The sequence below is a fragment of the Buteo buteo genome, chromosome 10, assembly GCF_964188355.1.
Source record: "Buteo buteo chromosome 10, bButBut1.hap1.1, whole genome shotgun sequence".
Classification (NCBI taxonomy): Eukaryota; Metazoa; Chordata; class Aves; order Accipitriformes; family Accipitridae; genus Buteo; species Buteo buteo.
The window spans coordinates 43,907,758-43,921,639 of NC_134180.1; the positions used below are offsets into that span (position 1 = coordinate 43,907,758).

Genomic DNA, 13,882 nt, shown 5'->3' on the forward strand with positions numbered 1-13,882 from the left:
TACTCTTATTAACCCTTCCAAAGGTGCTGGCGCTGTAGTAAGTAGCTGGCCTGGTACTGAATAGTACCTGCACCACAAACTGGTGGAGCGTGTTTCAGTTTTTGCCTTTCTGGTTCAGCCTGTGGAAGGTGGGAAGGGATTTCTTTCCAAAATATTTTTAATTTATTGGAATATTAAAGCACTTTCACAACTCCCAGGTTTTGCTAATAGTGTGAGCATTAACTATAGGTAAAATGCTTTGATGACAGAAGTCATGAACTCAATAATTTAAAGTGATTATTACATTCTTGCAGTTTATTTTAAGACTCCATCCCAGTATTTACCATTATTATTTGCCATTTACAGCAATGCTGCCATGATTTTTGGGTGGGAGAGGAATTAGAAATTGAGACAGTGTTGGGGCAGGGGGGAAAGTTGGTTTGGTTTTTCCCTGAATTGGCCAAATCCCTGGTTGTCAGTGCTCATGAAGGAGATCCATGCTACAGGGGCTAGTCTTAGATGAAGAGCCTAACAGTAATCATTGCACATTTCACCATATGGTAAAATAATTACTTTTCACAAGCATCAACTTGATGAGGAAACAAAGGAAAAAATTGTATTTCAAGATCACAGTTCGTCAGAAAAACAAACACATTTTAAACACTCAGAGGAAGATCCTGTGGTCTCCTTAGGGGTCTCAGCCAAGGCCCAAGCCACGCGAGCTGCATGCAAGACCTGCAGTCAAACCCTGAGCCTTTCCATCCTACACCAGGAAAGCCAGAACAAGCCCTGCCATGGAGGGAGCTGCTTTGTCTCCTGGCCTTGGAGCCAGTTGAGCCCAATGCCTCACCACTGGTGCGCCTTTGCACACCAAGCACCAGCAGACCCTCCTCCTCCTTCTCCTCCTCCTCCTCCTCCTCGTCCCCCTTTCAGAGCAGGTCTTCCCAGTGGCCGCAGCACTGGGGCCAAGGGGAGCAGGTCCTTCTGCAGTAGCAGACCTGCCTGGAGACCTGCATGTGTTTAAACTCATTTCAGAAGTATTTTGGTCAAAAATTCTCTACTCCCTTCTTCTGTTCATTAACCTTTACCGGAGTGCTAATTCTGTATTCAAATATAAGGTCAAAGCCCTTAGCTGAATTTTTTTTCAGAAGAACTAAGTGTCTTATCTAAAATCTTCTGGAGAGAAATACCATGCCAGAAGCACTCATCAGTGCCTCTTGACTGGCGCTGCTGCCGTCTTGCTTCCTGAGGAGCCGGTGGTACATCTAACGTGGGAACGACTGTGCTGGGGAGCCAAGTTACTAAGGGTGATTAACTTTGGGAAATTAATTTTTTAAATGTACTCTTTTACATCGTGGCCTTTTGCAAAAAGGTGCTTAAGGCACTGAAACAAAGACCGAGACACTTATTGAAACTCCCATGACAAAAATGAATATACTGTAAAAACTCAGGTACCTTTTCCACTACGTGTCTCATCGGCAGGGGAGGCAAACCGGCATTGAGACATTTCTGCTCTGCTGCATCTATATAAAGCTATGCCTGCACGGAAAGACTCTACCACTGAACCCCATGCTCAAGGACAGCAGCACGTGCATGTCCAAGTTGAGGAGGAAGGTTTTGCTGAATTGGAAAAACATCACGGAGCTTTCAGGTTTGTTTAAGTTGAAATCAGAGCCCTGCTAGAGAAGAAGACGGGAGCTCAGACCCCAGCGTGCAAGGCATAACGCTCTGTCTTTGTCTTCTTAGCTGACCGTTCGTCTGACACTTTGTTTTTAAGGTCTGTCTTATGGGTTAGGAGCTCAGTCTGAGAGCTGCAGCCTCCTCCTCCCACTCCCCTGCCTCACCTTTACCTGGGACTGGGGAGAGAAGGGGACCAAGAGAAGGGGACCAAGAGCTGGGGCCAGCAGTGTGCCAGCCCCCGCCGTGCTGCAGCCCCTTCCCCAGGGAGGGGAGACGATGCTGAGCGTGGCTGGTGCCTGGGGAGAGCAGCCCTCCGCTGACAGCCGAGCCTGAAACAGAATGCCCAGCGTCTCCTCTTAGACAGCACAGCTGCTGTGGGCTCTAAGAGCATAGTTTGGCAGCCTTGCAATTAAATGAATATGAGGAAAAAAACCCTGACGAGACTAGAAAACGCACAAGTAGAGGAGGATGCTACTTGATCGCTTTTCCAGGGATACATGGAGGAGGGTGGATGGAATTACCACTTTCCTGACTCAGGCTTGTTGCTCACCAATGGCTAAAGCACGAGGCTGCATCTGCGGCGGTTTCAAAAGATTGATGCAAATATCCCAGAACTAAACTTCCAAAGCCTGCATCAAGCACGTTGTCTAATTTAGCTCTGCACCACCTCTAACTCCACCTGGATGCCTCACTAGCTTATTTTCCAGCTCACTGAGAGCAATACAGGAACCCTCGCCTGGCCCCAGCAAAGCAGCCTGACAGCCGAGGCTCCAGGGAGCAGCTCACAGGAAGGCGTCCTGTCCCCTCACTCTGTCTTTCTGCTACTAATAAACACAGCTAGGAAGGATACGTGCACCTATCTTGCTAAAAGTAATTTAGAAATGATTCACAGGGACTTCTGATCCTTAATTTTTGGCAAACATTAAATCCTCTTTATACAGAAAATAGTGGCAAATGAGATTTGTTTCTCCCCTGGCTCTAACTCCCAGGCTCTCTGTTTTTAAAAGCCTGGGGGGGAGTGAATTTGCAGTAGCTTACTCCAAAGTTAACTTTTTTTTTCCCTTATCGTAATAAATGTAAAAAGGTCAAGGTTAATGAAGAAAATAGTGAATTTGAAGTTCCGTGGAAGAACAACTCAGTGCTTTTAGCAATTCACTTAAATTAGAGAGGAAAACCAGTTCCTTTAACATTTTAAAGCTTTTGTAGCCTAATGAACCATGCTACCTCCTGCAGCTTCTACAGAGCCGAAATTCCTGCAAGAAACTGTCTCATTAGCATGAAGTGGGAGCAGCCTGCCCATCTCGCTGCGGCTCCCCGGGATGCTTTGCCTCTCCCGCCCCTGATGAAGTATCTCCACCTGAAGTGACACGTCAAAAATGTTAAGCACATCTAAATGGCTGCACCTCCCAGCCTAAATTAACTGCCATGTAGAAGAGGAAAGTCTATTTTCCTAGAAAAAGAAAAAAAAATAAGGTGGGGAGAGGGAAGAAATGGTCCTGCCATCTCACCATTAGACACCTACCAGAAAACAAGGCTGCTGCTGCTCAATCACATCTTTAAGGTTTATTCTCACTTGTGGTTCACATTTAAGTTGCTGTCGTTGAGGTTAATGGGAGTTATGTGCTTATGACTATAATGGTTTTGATAAGTGGAAAAGCTGATGTTATTGCACATAAATCGCATCATGTAATGTGCGAATTGTGTTTTGGTTTTGGCTGAAAAATAATAAAGAGAAGGATGGATGTGCATTAGGAAAGAACAGATTTTGCCCTCTAGATACCAAATATAATATAGATCATCATTACAGACATTTTTTTATCTAGCAGCATAAAAAAAAAAGGGTACTGGAGGAATAATGAGTACTTTCATATTTGGCAGATAAGAGGGGAAATTCCTGTGGCTGCAGTGGCCAGAGCAGCACTATACCGTCTCCTCCTCCTCCCCCACCTTTACAGTCTGGCTTGCTGCACAGATGTAATTTATTCTGCTAATGGGGGCTAAGGTTTACCTGCTGTCCAGCTGCCCTGGGGCTGAGGCAAGGAAAGGGACTGCAAGTAAAATGACTTTCAGCTGTGCTATTTTTCATTGCTGTTTGCAGGTGGGTTCAAAGTTCATTGAGTGGGAGAACCGAGCCCTCTGCTCTGCCTGGGTACATGTGGAGTGAGAACAAAGGAGAAGGTCCCTCCTGCGTTTCTCCAGTCACTGGGATGGCTGTCGGCATAAATTAAAGCAAGCCCTTAGGGATAATTCTGACAGCCAGCAGTTATGGAGACATCAGCATGTAGGAGATGCGGAGCGGGTGATGACCATTATGCATCATGGAGCAGGCCTCCCGTGCAGAGACCCGACGGCCTCGCTGCACCTCCGTCTGAGACAAGAATGAAGCAGCCAGAGCAGGTGGGAATTGGCCCCTCAGCTTGTCCTATAACGCATTTATATCCTACCAAGTGATGGGAAAGCCTAATATGCCCTAAAATATGAATGACTGAATCCTAAGTTTGTGGGAGGTGGTAAATATGCTGATCTCTACTTTTTTAAACATGGGAATCTTTTAATATAAAGGAACCTTTGAGCTCATAATGAATTAGGCATAAAGTGGGCAGAAAGCAATAGGAACAAATAGGTATGTGCTCAGCACTGAAAGTGCCCCAGTAAAAATTTCCCCTGCCCTTGCTGCTACAAAATTTTTGGAGCAGGGTTTATTGAGAATCCTTTCCAAATCATCCTGAGACCCTTGTGCCATTACCTTGATCTGGCTGTTTTCTGTTATGTTAGGGACTTTTCTGATCACAGAATAAATTCCCTCCCTTGTCCTCGATGCTCAGCAGAGAAACATAAACTAGGACCGAAAACCAGAGCCAACCCAAACTAAGCATGTTTGCAGCATCCCTGCATGTGCAATGGTGGTGCTTAAGGTCAGCCAAATTGAAAGTAAATTCCTCCCTTTGATGTCAATGCTTCTTTACCTACTCTCAATATTAAGGCTGAATGGAGAAATTTTAATTCCTGTTTTTTAAGTTTTTTTTTTTAAAGAATTTTTAAAGAATTTTTAAAGAATTTTGCGGCACAAGCTGTAGCATGGCTGGAGGGCTGCGGATGTGTGGCCCCCTCTTCCTGCAGTGCTGCGGGAGGAGGGGGCACCCAGACACCCTGCTCTGCCCGGGCTCAGGGCCACCCGAGGCTGTGAAGCGTGGAAGGGGAGGTGACGAGCCTTTGGCAGAACTGCAGCACTGCCAGCCCCCCCCAGCAAACCCCGTGAGCGAGGTGACGCACTGCCAGTGCTGAAGTGTCGGGCTAAAATTTATCCTTTTCCTAAACTTCCTTACATATGTCAGTTTATGCAAGAATTTCAAAATTATTTGAGATTCTTTTAAAAGAAACACTTTTTTTTTCTTTTTCTTTTTTTCTCCAAAGAAACAAAACCTTCCATGGCAGGGTATGAAATATGGATTATTTACCTCCAGACTGGGCACAAGTCTGATCCAGTCTTAGAAGTAAATGTGTATTTAGTCTTTAAGGCATATTGTTTTCCATGTAAATACATATTTTGGTATACACATTCTTTATAACACAGTCATGTGGACTAAGTGGAGATTTTGGTAGCCATAACATTTATCATTGTTTGTCTAGAACGCTAGCTCTGAAAACGTGCAAAAAAGCAGCTTTTACTGGTGATGGTTTTTAACACTCCTGTATCTTAAAAACAGCATAGTTTCTTAAAAAAAATATATATATTGAAAAGTTTAAAAAAAGCTGTCTAGCTATGAAGGACACATTTCCTGCCAAGTTACAAACCCTTGAGAAACTGCATTTGTTCAAGAAGTTGTGAGACATCCTTTAATTCAGTATTAGTATAATATCACGATCAGCAACTGTATAATTGGAGCATCATTGCTTCTATGTACGTCACCGATGTAATGGTAATTGCAGACCTGAGTTATTGCACAAGTAGGAACTTACGGTGTTACAGACTTTGGGGTTTCCAATGTGGACAACAATCTTGATATAAATATTCAGTTATACTGCTTGGAGCTAAGCCATTTATTTTTCACGTTTGAAAGGTGGGAATAAATATAATAATATTTGCCCGACAGATATGAACAGTATGGGTTAATCCTTTGAAGAAGCATAGAACATACCTTCAAACAGTTGCCTAAAGCAAATACACCCCACAAATTACAGGGTGGGTGGATTTTGTAAAATGCGGTTGTGTTCAATTTGCAGCAGTCTGCACCGTCCGTTTTGGAAGAACGCCCCAATAAGTCCCAATCTGTACAATTACCAGTTTACCGCATGGAACAGATTCACCAAGAACCAAGTTTCTTTATTTGATCAACACTGCCTACAGCTCCAATCCTGCAAAAATTAAGGTCATTTGGCTGTATGTATTATGTCTGTTGAATTAATCGGTGCATAAAGTTAAGCACGGCTGCACCTCTTTGTAGGACTGGAGGGCTGAGAGGGCAGAGTCTCATACGCAGCCTTCGGGAGACTAACCCTACAGACACCGAGACCACACGGCAGCGTGTGCGCAGCCCCAGCACGCCTCACCCTGCGCTTCGCACACACGCACACATACACACATGTCCACTGCTGAACACGCAGGTCTGACTGATATTAAATACCTATTTCATCTAAGGAAACGCCACTGGCACCTAGAAATGTTTGGGCATTTTGTTTGTTTGTTTAATTTTTTGACTTGACAATAATTACGTCCCCCCAAATTTAAGTGAAAATTCAGAGATGGGACTGAGCATCTTGTCCATGTTATCCGGTGGCTCTGTCCGGTACGAATGCAAACAGGCCATACTTCATTTATGGTTTTGTATTTAATAAAGCTGCTGTTCATTCTATTCTGTTGCTGGAAATATCAGGATCCAGATATCAGGAATCACTGAAATGAAACATATCATTGAAACATACAATTTGATCCAGCCACAGGATAGAAACATCTCTCAATTTTACATGAGACAAGGCATATGAGTTGGGCTATGCGTATCCTTTTTTCCTTTCTTCAAAAAACTGTACTGACATGATACTTTCTGCAGCACCACTGTTTCTAGCGAATGGATTCTAAAATATAGCACTTTAAAGCTGCAATACAAGAGAGATCAGAACATCAGGACTGTGTATAGTATAATTTGAATTGGGCTTATACTATTTCCTTAAAGAATGAATTTTGTCATGTTATTCAAGGTTTTAAAAAATGCCACATTTCTGAAAAGAGTAACTGCTTAGCACATGGCTGTAAATAATACGATAGGAATAGTACGATCTGTCACTGAACATGTGCAGAGTGACCCAGGACATTTTATTGCCATACTTTGGATTCAACATATTTCTGTTTATACCCTGCATCTGAGTTTATCAGTAACTACAACAGATTGACTGCATACTCTGTGTACACATTAGCATGGGATAGTGTATCTTGGGACTAGCGAAACTCAGAGTCTGCCTTTTCAAAACCTGGGGTATCTGAACTGAGTTTGGAACTGCTGAGTATGTAGAGTGCTCAGCTGGTATTGCTCGCTAAGAAAACCTATTGTTAGGAGGAAAAAATGTTACAGTATAATAATTGTGTCGCCTACTGGAGTTCATATACAAAACGGGAATAATAATGTTGATAATGGTTTTATTATTCTTGTCATCAATCGCTGTTTTGTAAGCAAGTCAAGATCTATTGGGGTCACCAGGAGATCTTGCATTCAAGGGCTGTTGGCCAGACTCATGCCGCAGCAGTTTTCACAGATGGCATTTTTAAATTCAGCTGTAAACTGTGAGCAATGTTTTGTGTTAATGCTGTCCGGGGCTGTTTAAAAAAAAAAAAAAAAAAAAAAAGTTAGTAGCATTACATGCTATTTTGAAACTTGATCCTTCACTGAGTGAAATGAGAGTATTATCTTGATAGACTGCAGTACTAAGAAATTGTGTGTGAGGACTTAACTGCTGTGGTAAGATATTTGTACAGTGTTAGTATATTGGTAATGAAGTCCTGTCTGTAAAGATGATTCTATCATGGACGGCAACATGCACTTCAGTACAGTTATTGGAGCAACCTCGTTTTAATATATATGTATTTTATATATATATGTATATATATAAAATTCTGCTTGATACTTCATGTATTTTCAGATATCTAGTATTTAAAAGCATCCTTTATCATTGCTAAATTAGCCAAACCAGTACAAAATTAAGTGCAAGAAAAATACCAATTCACATAGTTTTTGCCAGTAATACAAAAGGGACTATTCAGCTTCTCACATTTACAGCCATTTAGGGATTTTGATTTAGAATGACTAAGGGAAACATTCCTACATTCAGAAGATGTCTCAAAATAATTTGCGTTCTCTTTTGTAATGGGAAAACTAGTTTTTACAGAGATCACCTACTGGTTAGTGGTGGTAGATGGAAAACATAAAAGAGTAGGTGCTATCCTTGACTAATTGCCTAAAAACCTAAGTCTGAAGCAGGTCGATGACCCCCTGGAGATGGGAGAGGAGGTTTTCCTTTTAGCCAATAGCACCTTTGTCCTCGACTAGAGACTCCTTATGCTCAAAAGGATGCCTTAGCATTTCCCAAAACACATTCCAGATTTGTTGGAGAGGAAGAGGAAAGTAGTGTTTTATGAAGGCACACCCATGCTGAATTTGCAGGAAAAAGGAAAGAAAACAGAAAGCAGTACTGCACAATGCAGTTATAATACAAGGCTCATTCTTGAAACCTGAATATCATGCTAGAAGAAAATCTAGATATGTGTAATATTTTGAAGAAATACTTTGAAGGCAATATTATTTGATTTTTTTTATCAAAAAAGAAAAATGTTTCTGTGTAAATGTGGATAGAATGCTATTTATGAAGGGAACTGAATATTTGTATTGCAGCCTTAAAGAAGCACATTTTTACTGCAATATTTTTTTTTTTGTAAACTACAGTCTGCAACTCAGCAGACCATGACTGAATGCTTTTGAAAACTTGTAGATTACAAACATGAAATCACAATTAATATCCTCTAAAAGTAATTTCAGAGCTTTCACGTCTTAAAAAAAGGACAATGTGTACTGCTTCACAAGGTAATGCAGCTAATCAAAAAAAGGAGTAGAATTAAAGTATTTACATAATGAGCAATTCTACAGAAGGCGATCATCCCCATGTAAGCACTGCTGATTATATCCCACGCTGCTTTTAACAAACTCTACCAGATTGGATCCAGTCATCAGCACTTTCAGAGAATCCTTAAAAGCCTTTTATGGGTCTTTACATTTAGTGCAGAATGATGTTCTTCAGGTAGAATATGCTGGTGAGGGAGGACAGTGTCAACACAAGGTACCAGCAGGAGAAAAGGACTTCAGCGTCACCGGTGATCCCATACTGGGCTGTACTGGGAGCTGCAAAGAGAAGAAAAAGTGCTTAAGTGAAAATTTCCACTCTTAGACCCTCAAATTCTTAGTTTTCATTAATTCTTCTAAGATAACTCTTAAAGCAGCAAAAGCATTCTTCTGAAAACTGGAGAAAATGCTGCAAAAGTAACCAAGCCCTCCTGCTACACTGCTCAGTGAGTATTACTTTTTGTTTTAGAGAGGATAAATCATCATTAAGGCAAACATTTAAAAATGTGAGTACTTAACATCAGATGAGCGCTTCGTGGTTAAACATCTGAATAATTTATCTGAGCACTAAGATCTCCACTGAAATCAATGAGAGGTGAATATATTTGCCTCCGTTGGAAAACAACTCTCTGCCCAACTTTAGAAGTCCAAGTTTGACAATTTTGCTTAGCCAGAGACATTCATATTTATTTTCACTCTCCAAAGAAATTGTATTTACTTGCTTTAATACAAAGTCTTTCTCAAATTCCTAAGTAAATATTACAGTAAGTGCATGCAAAGAGAGCTAAAGTACAAGAAAACAGTGTTGAGAAACAAGTGAGGAGACAATCATGTGCAGCAGTGGCGAGCGGGCTGTCTGCAGGCTATCCTGCCTGCGGCACGGGAACGCACCGGGGCACAAACCGACGATTCGGGTCTTGTAGAGTCACAGGCAGGAGGAAGGAAAAGGACCTGTTACCTCACCCTGTGCTGAGCTGAAGCTAGCAGGATGATGCTATTGGAATGTTCAGCTGCTAATTAAGCACTGCAGGCTCACTTTGGCTGGCAGCTTTGTGTAAAAAATTTCTCTCAAATCAAATGTTTTTCTTTTAGAACGTGCATGAAACCCCGACCTCTTATAGTCGTACGCAGCATCCTGTGCTCTTTGGTTGAACACTGGTATCAAAGGTTTTGCTTTCTGGACTGTATGAATATACTATTGATTATTCTAAAACATAAAATTTATGCAAGTCTTGTATCGAGTGCTGTTTCTACAAGCAGGCATCACTTATGTCAATGGCGCTTTATTTAGATACAAGTTGCAGAATTTGCTTTTTTGACTAGACAATGTCTGCCAGAAACATGGATGGAGATTAGCTGGTGGATGCTGAGCAAGACTGAGCCAGCTTGGGGCCCGCATCCTGGTGCTCAAGGCTCTCTCCTCGCAGAGGACAGAGGTGTTGGAAAGGCAGGAGGGGAAGCTCATTCCTGATGATCCTTCTTGAGCTGGGGATGCTCAACCCAAAGTCTGCACTGCAAAAGGGAGAAACCACTAATGTGGCTACTGTGAAAAACACGGGAGCCATGTGTGAACGAAGAGGAGAGGTTGCCTGGGAGCCTCGGGTTGGTGTGGGGGTGGATACCATGTGGAGGATCCTGCCTCTTCTGCAGGGTCTCTCCTTCCACCCCATTACACTGCTGTCCTGAGGTGTCCTCAAGGCATGGGGCTATCTGGACCAAGAACACCAAGAGATGGTCTGAAGACAAGACTTCAGCCAACAGCTCTACTCCGCAGGTATGGGAGATGGCTACACAGAACAGGTACCAACAGTGCAGAAGACAGTTTTCCTGGGACCAAGCCAAAGCTTGTCCCACCGCCTTGCCCAGGTATGAGCCGCCTCCGACAGCACCGCTGCCCCTCACCGGTGCCAAGTCCACCTCTGGCAGGGGAGACACCAGGGTACGGCGCATGCCATGCTTCGGAGTAAGCAAACTTCACCAAATCCCCACGTGCTTCCCTTTTGGGCAGAGGAGAGGAGAAGTAAAGCATCCCTGATGGCAGGCGTGAGCCGTGCTGCCGGGGTGTCCAGGAGGGCTGCGTGGTGCAGGCAGGATGGAGCCCAGGGAGCAGAGCAGGATCTTGCTCTGTGGGGTTGGTACCCAGCATTTGGCCCGCACGGGAAGCCCCCCTGCCCTGAGATGAATGATGCCAATAAAGCAACAGAGGGGATTTCGCTACAATCACAGCCTGTCTGGAGGAGTAAGAGAGACTGCAGCAATCACCCAAGAAATTAAAGTAAACCTGGGGGTTTCACCAAATCCTGTTTGCTTTTGTAAGACAGTCTCCTGAATTTCAAGTTTTGTTCAGTCCAAATTCTGAAACATAAACATCCCTTTTCTTTCTGTACAGAAATCTGTGCTATGTGCTACTGGTCCATTTTCAATGTATGACATTTTATTTGGCGCAGAGTGTGTGATAAGACCCCAAATCATTCATCCCCCCCCCTGCAGAAAGGTTCAGGTAATGAAAAAAAAATTACAAGATGAAGCTTGATTTTGAAGCTTAGTTTAGTGACTTATAACCATGACTAACTGCAGGACAGGGCACTCTCTTCTCATTAAAAAGGAACTTTCTGTGGTAAGTTGGTATGACAAATCAACATTTAATTTATTACAAAAAACAGGCTAGCAAGCTGAAGCATAGCGTAGGTGGTATTCCATTTTATCATATTAAAAGAATTTCCCCAACGTAAAGATAGTTTGAACTATGGTGGCTATAAAAGCGAGTGGAAAATTATGTAAATCTGATTTCCTGCATATGAACCAGTACTATCTTTCTAAAGCTTATTAAATCATATCTGGATTGTTTCAGCACAAAGGTACTAGGTGAATTAATGGGGGAAAATACATAGACTTGGGTAGATAATAGAAAAGAGTTATGGTTCCCAAAGCTGGCTAACCAGAAAAATTTGATGTGAAAGAAACCTGAAGGAGAAGCAAATCCAGAGAAGTTTAAGCCACTGGACTCTGCTGGGTTTGAATAAAATGCCCTGAGGGCTGAGTTCATGTGGTACAGGGAGGTGCAGGATGCCAAACAAGTGCAGGGGCTGGTTTTGCTGGTCCATGGGTCATACCCCTGATCCCACCCTGTCCCACACCTCCCCCACTATGGAGCAAGGGTTTTGGTGCTATGTCCGTGTCTGATAAACAAGATTTTCATTTAATAAGCTCCTGAGTTTCTTTAAACTGGTCTTTGGCATTACAATAACGAATGAAATCCATCTGTGCTGCATGGCTCCCCGGTTCACTGGGACTGATGCTCTGAAAGATCTTGAGCCGAAATTTAAAATTATTCTCCAGGCCCTCTACTACCTGTTCCATTTCCTCGGATTTCTTTAAAAAGGGCAAACCGGTGCGAGCCTGCTGCCATTGGGGTCTGCTGATTAACGTCTGCTGGATATAGTCTCACTTAGTGAGACCTGCAGTGGCATTTGCTATAGAAAACAAAAATAAACCTGAAGCTATTCACATTTGCGCCCACATGGCCCCAAGAGTCCCCCCGAACAAGGAAATTGCTGTCATTGTGGAAATGTCCCCAAAATCTATGGTGTGCCAACAGGCAAACTGATCAGAAGTTGGCTTTAAAGGGCTTTTTTGGAATTGTATGCTGCAGGTTTAAAAAGACACATTGATTTAATTCAAACAGAAACTGGTAGCTGGAAAACATTTGCCATATGCCTGCACAGGACCAGCAGTTCAGCATGTGCATCATAGTGCGCTTCTTCAACCCTCAAATTCATCCGGCGGTGGAAAAAGCCTGACTGTTTTGGGGGTTGTTTTAATAGTCTCCTTTTACAATTAGCAGCCCGAATTAGAGCACCCTTTGGGAAGCTCGGCTGGCAGAGATGGGCAGGACGCTGCCTGTGCTTTTAGCTGGGGAACACCCGGTTGTCTCAGGTACGATGGATGGTGACTTAATGATTGGGAAAGGCTTGCCAGATCATTATGCCTCCTAACTCCAATCTGACTTCTGGAAGTCTCCAAGTGTTTCTGTCTCCAAAGTGAATTTATAAGCAGATGTCCCTCCTTCACTGTTAGTGGCAAATGGGTTGCATCAATTACAATGTCACGGTAAGTCTACTGGATGGCATACAGTTTAAAATGTTGTGGTTGCCTCTTAAAAATTCTTAAAAATTAATAAGCTTTCACAGGGTTTTTTTTGATGGTTCTCTATGTCAGACTAAAAACCTTAGCTTAGGAATGAATGAAAAGGTTTAAATGTTTGAAAATAGCATAAAACTCACAGCTTCTTTTTTCTTCCCTACTAAGATCTTAGCATTGAATGTCATTGTTTTATACAGACACACACACTTGCACTTGCAGTCTTAATATTGGTACAGCAAGATAATGGTGGAGGTATGTATGATTAGGCATTAAATAAAAGCATGAATTATTTGACTCTGTGATTACATCTGCAGCTATCCTGGGCATTTCCATAATACCTATCACCACCATTATAATGAGGCACGCTGTTTATAACTGATTTTACAGCATGTGAAGCTTTTCGTACACGGAGAGGGGAAGGAGAACAGCAGTTGGGCCACAGAGAGGTATTTATCTGGCTAAAGATCCTCCTCCAGAACAATGTCTTGGTAACTATCTGAAATGGAAACCAAGGTCAAATCATTTGGCTCCCCTTGTGCTGATCTGGCAGTGCAAATTCAGTTCAGAGCCATGGTAGGGATACCTTAAAAGAGTGAATTTCCATCTAGAAGAAGATTAAAATGAGCTTCATGAAAAGTCTGATGTTTGAAATATAAAATGACCTAGGACTTAGAAGATGCAATAGGTTTAAAATATATCAGCTTCAGTCATTGAGGGATAATAATTTACTTTCTTGCTAGTGGAGAAGTTGTTAAATTTTCCTCAGAGCCCGACAAGCAGCGTCCTGTCTGGCAGGGCAGCAGCACCCGGCGGGGTTCGGCAGGTCCCTGGGCATGCCCTCTCCATGCAGATGGTCTTTCCCCTGGGAGCTCTGCGGGGAGCCCCGTGCTCCTTGGGATTTGCAATCAACACCTGCCTGCTGAGAGTAACCCTCAATATTGACACACAGCAGTAGGTCACAGAAGTGGGGTTTG

The 13,882-nt window shown here is 42.8% G+C and overlaps 1 protein-coding gene across 1 annotated transcript in view; it reads right to left on the reverse strand.

Moving 5' to 3' along the window:
* Positions 1-5,071: 5,071 nt before the first annotated feature.
* The window catches only part of NEGR1 (neuronal growth regulator 1), a 294,195-nt gene continuing 285,384 nt past the window's right edge, over positions 5,072-13,882 (reverse strand). Inside the window, exon 7 of the mRNA XM_075037379.1 lies at positions 5,072-9,044. Within this exon, the coding sequence (XP_074893480.1) occupies positions 8,920-9,044 (125 nt within the window). The 3' untranslated portion in view covers positions 5,072-8,919. The remainder of the gene's footprint in view (positions 9,045-13,882) is intronic.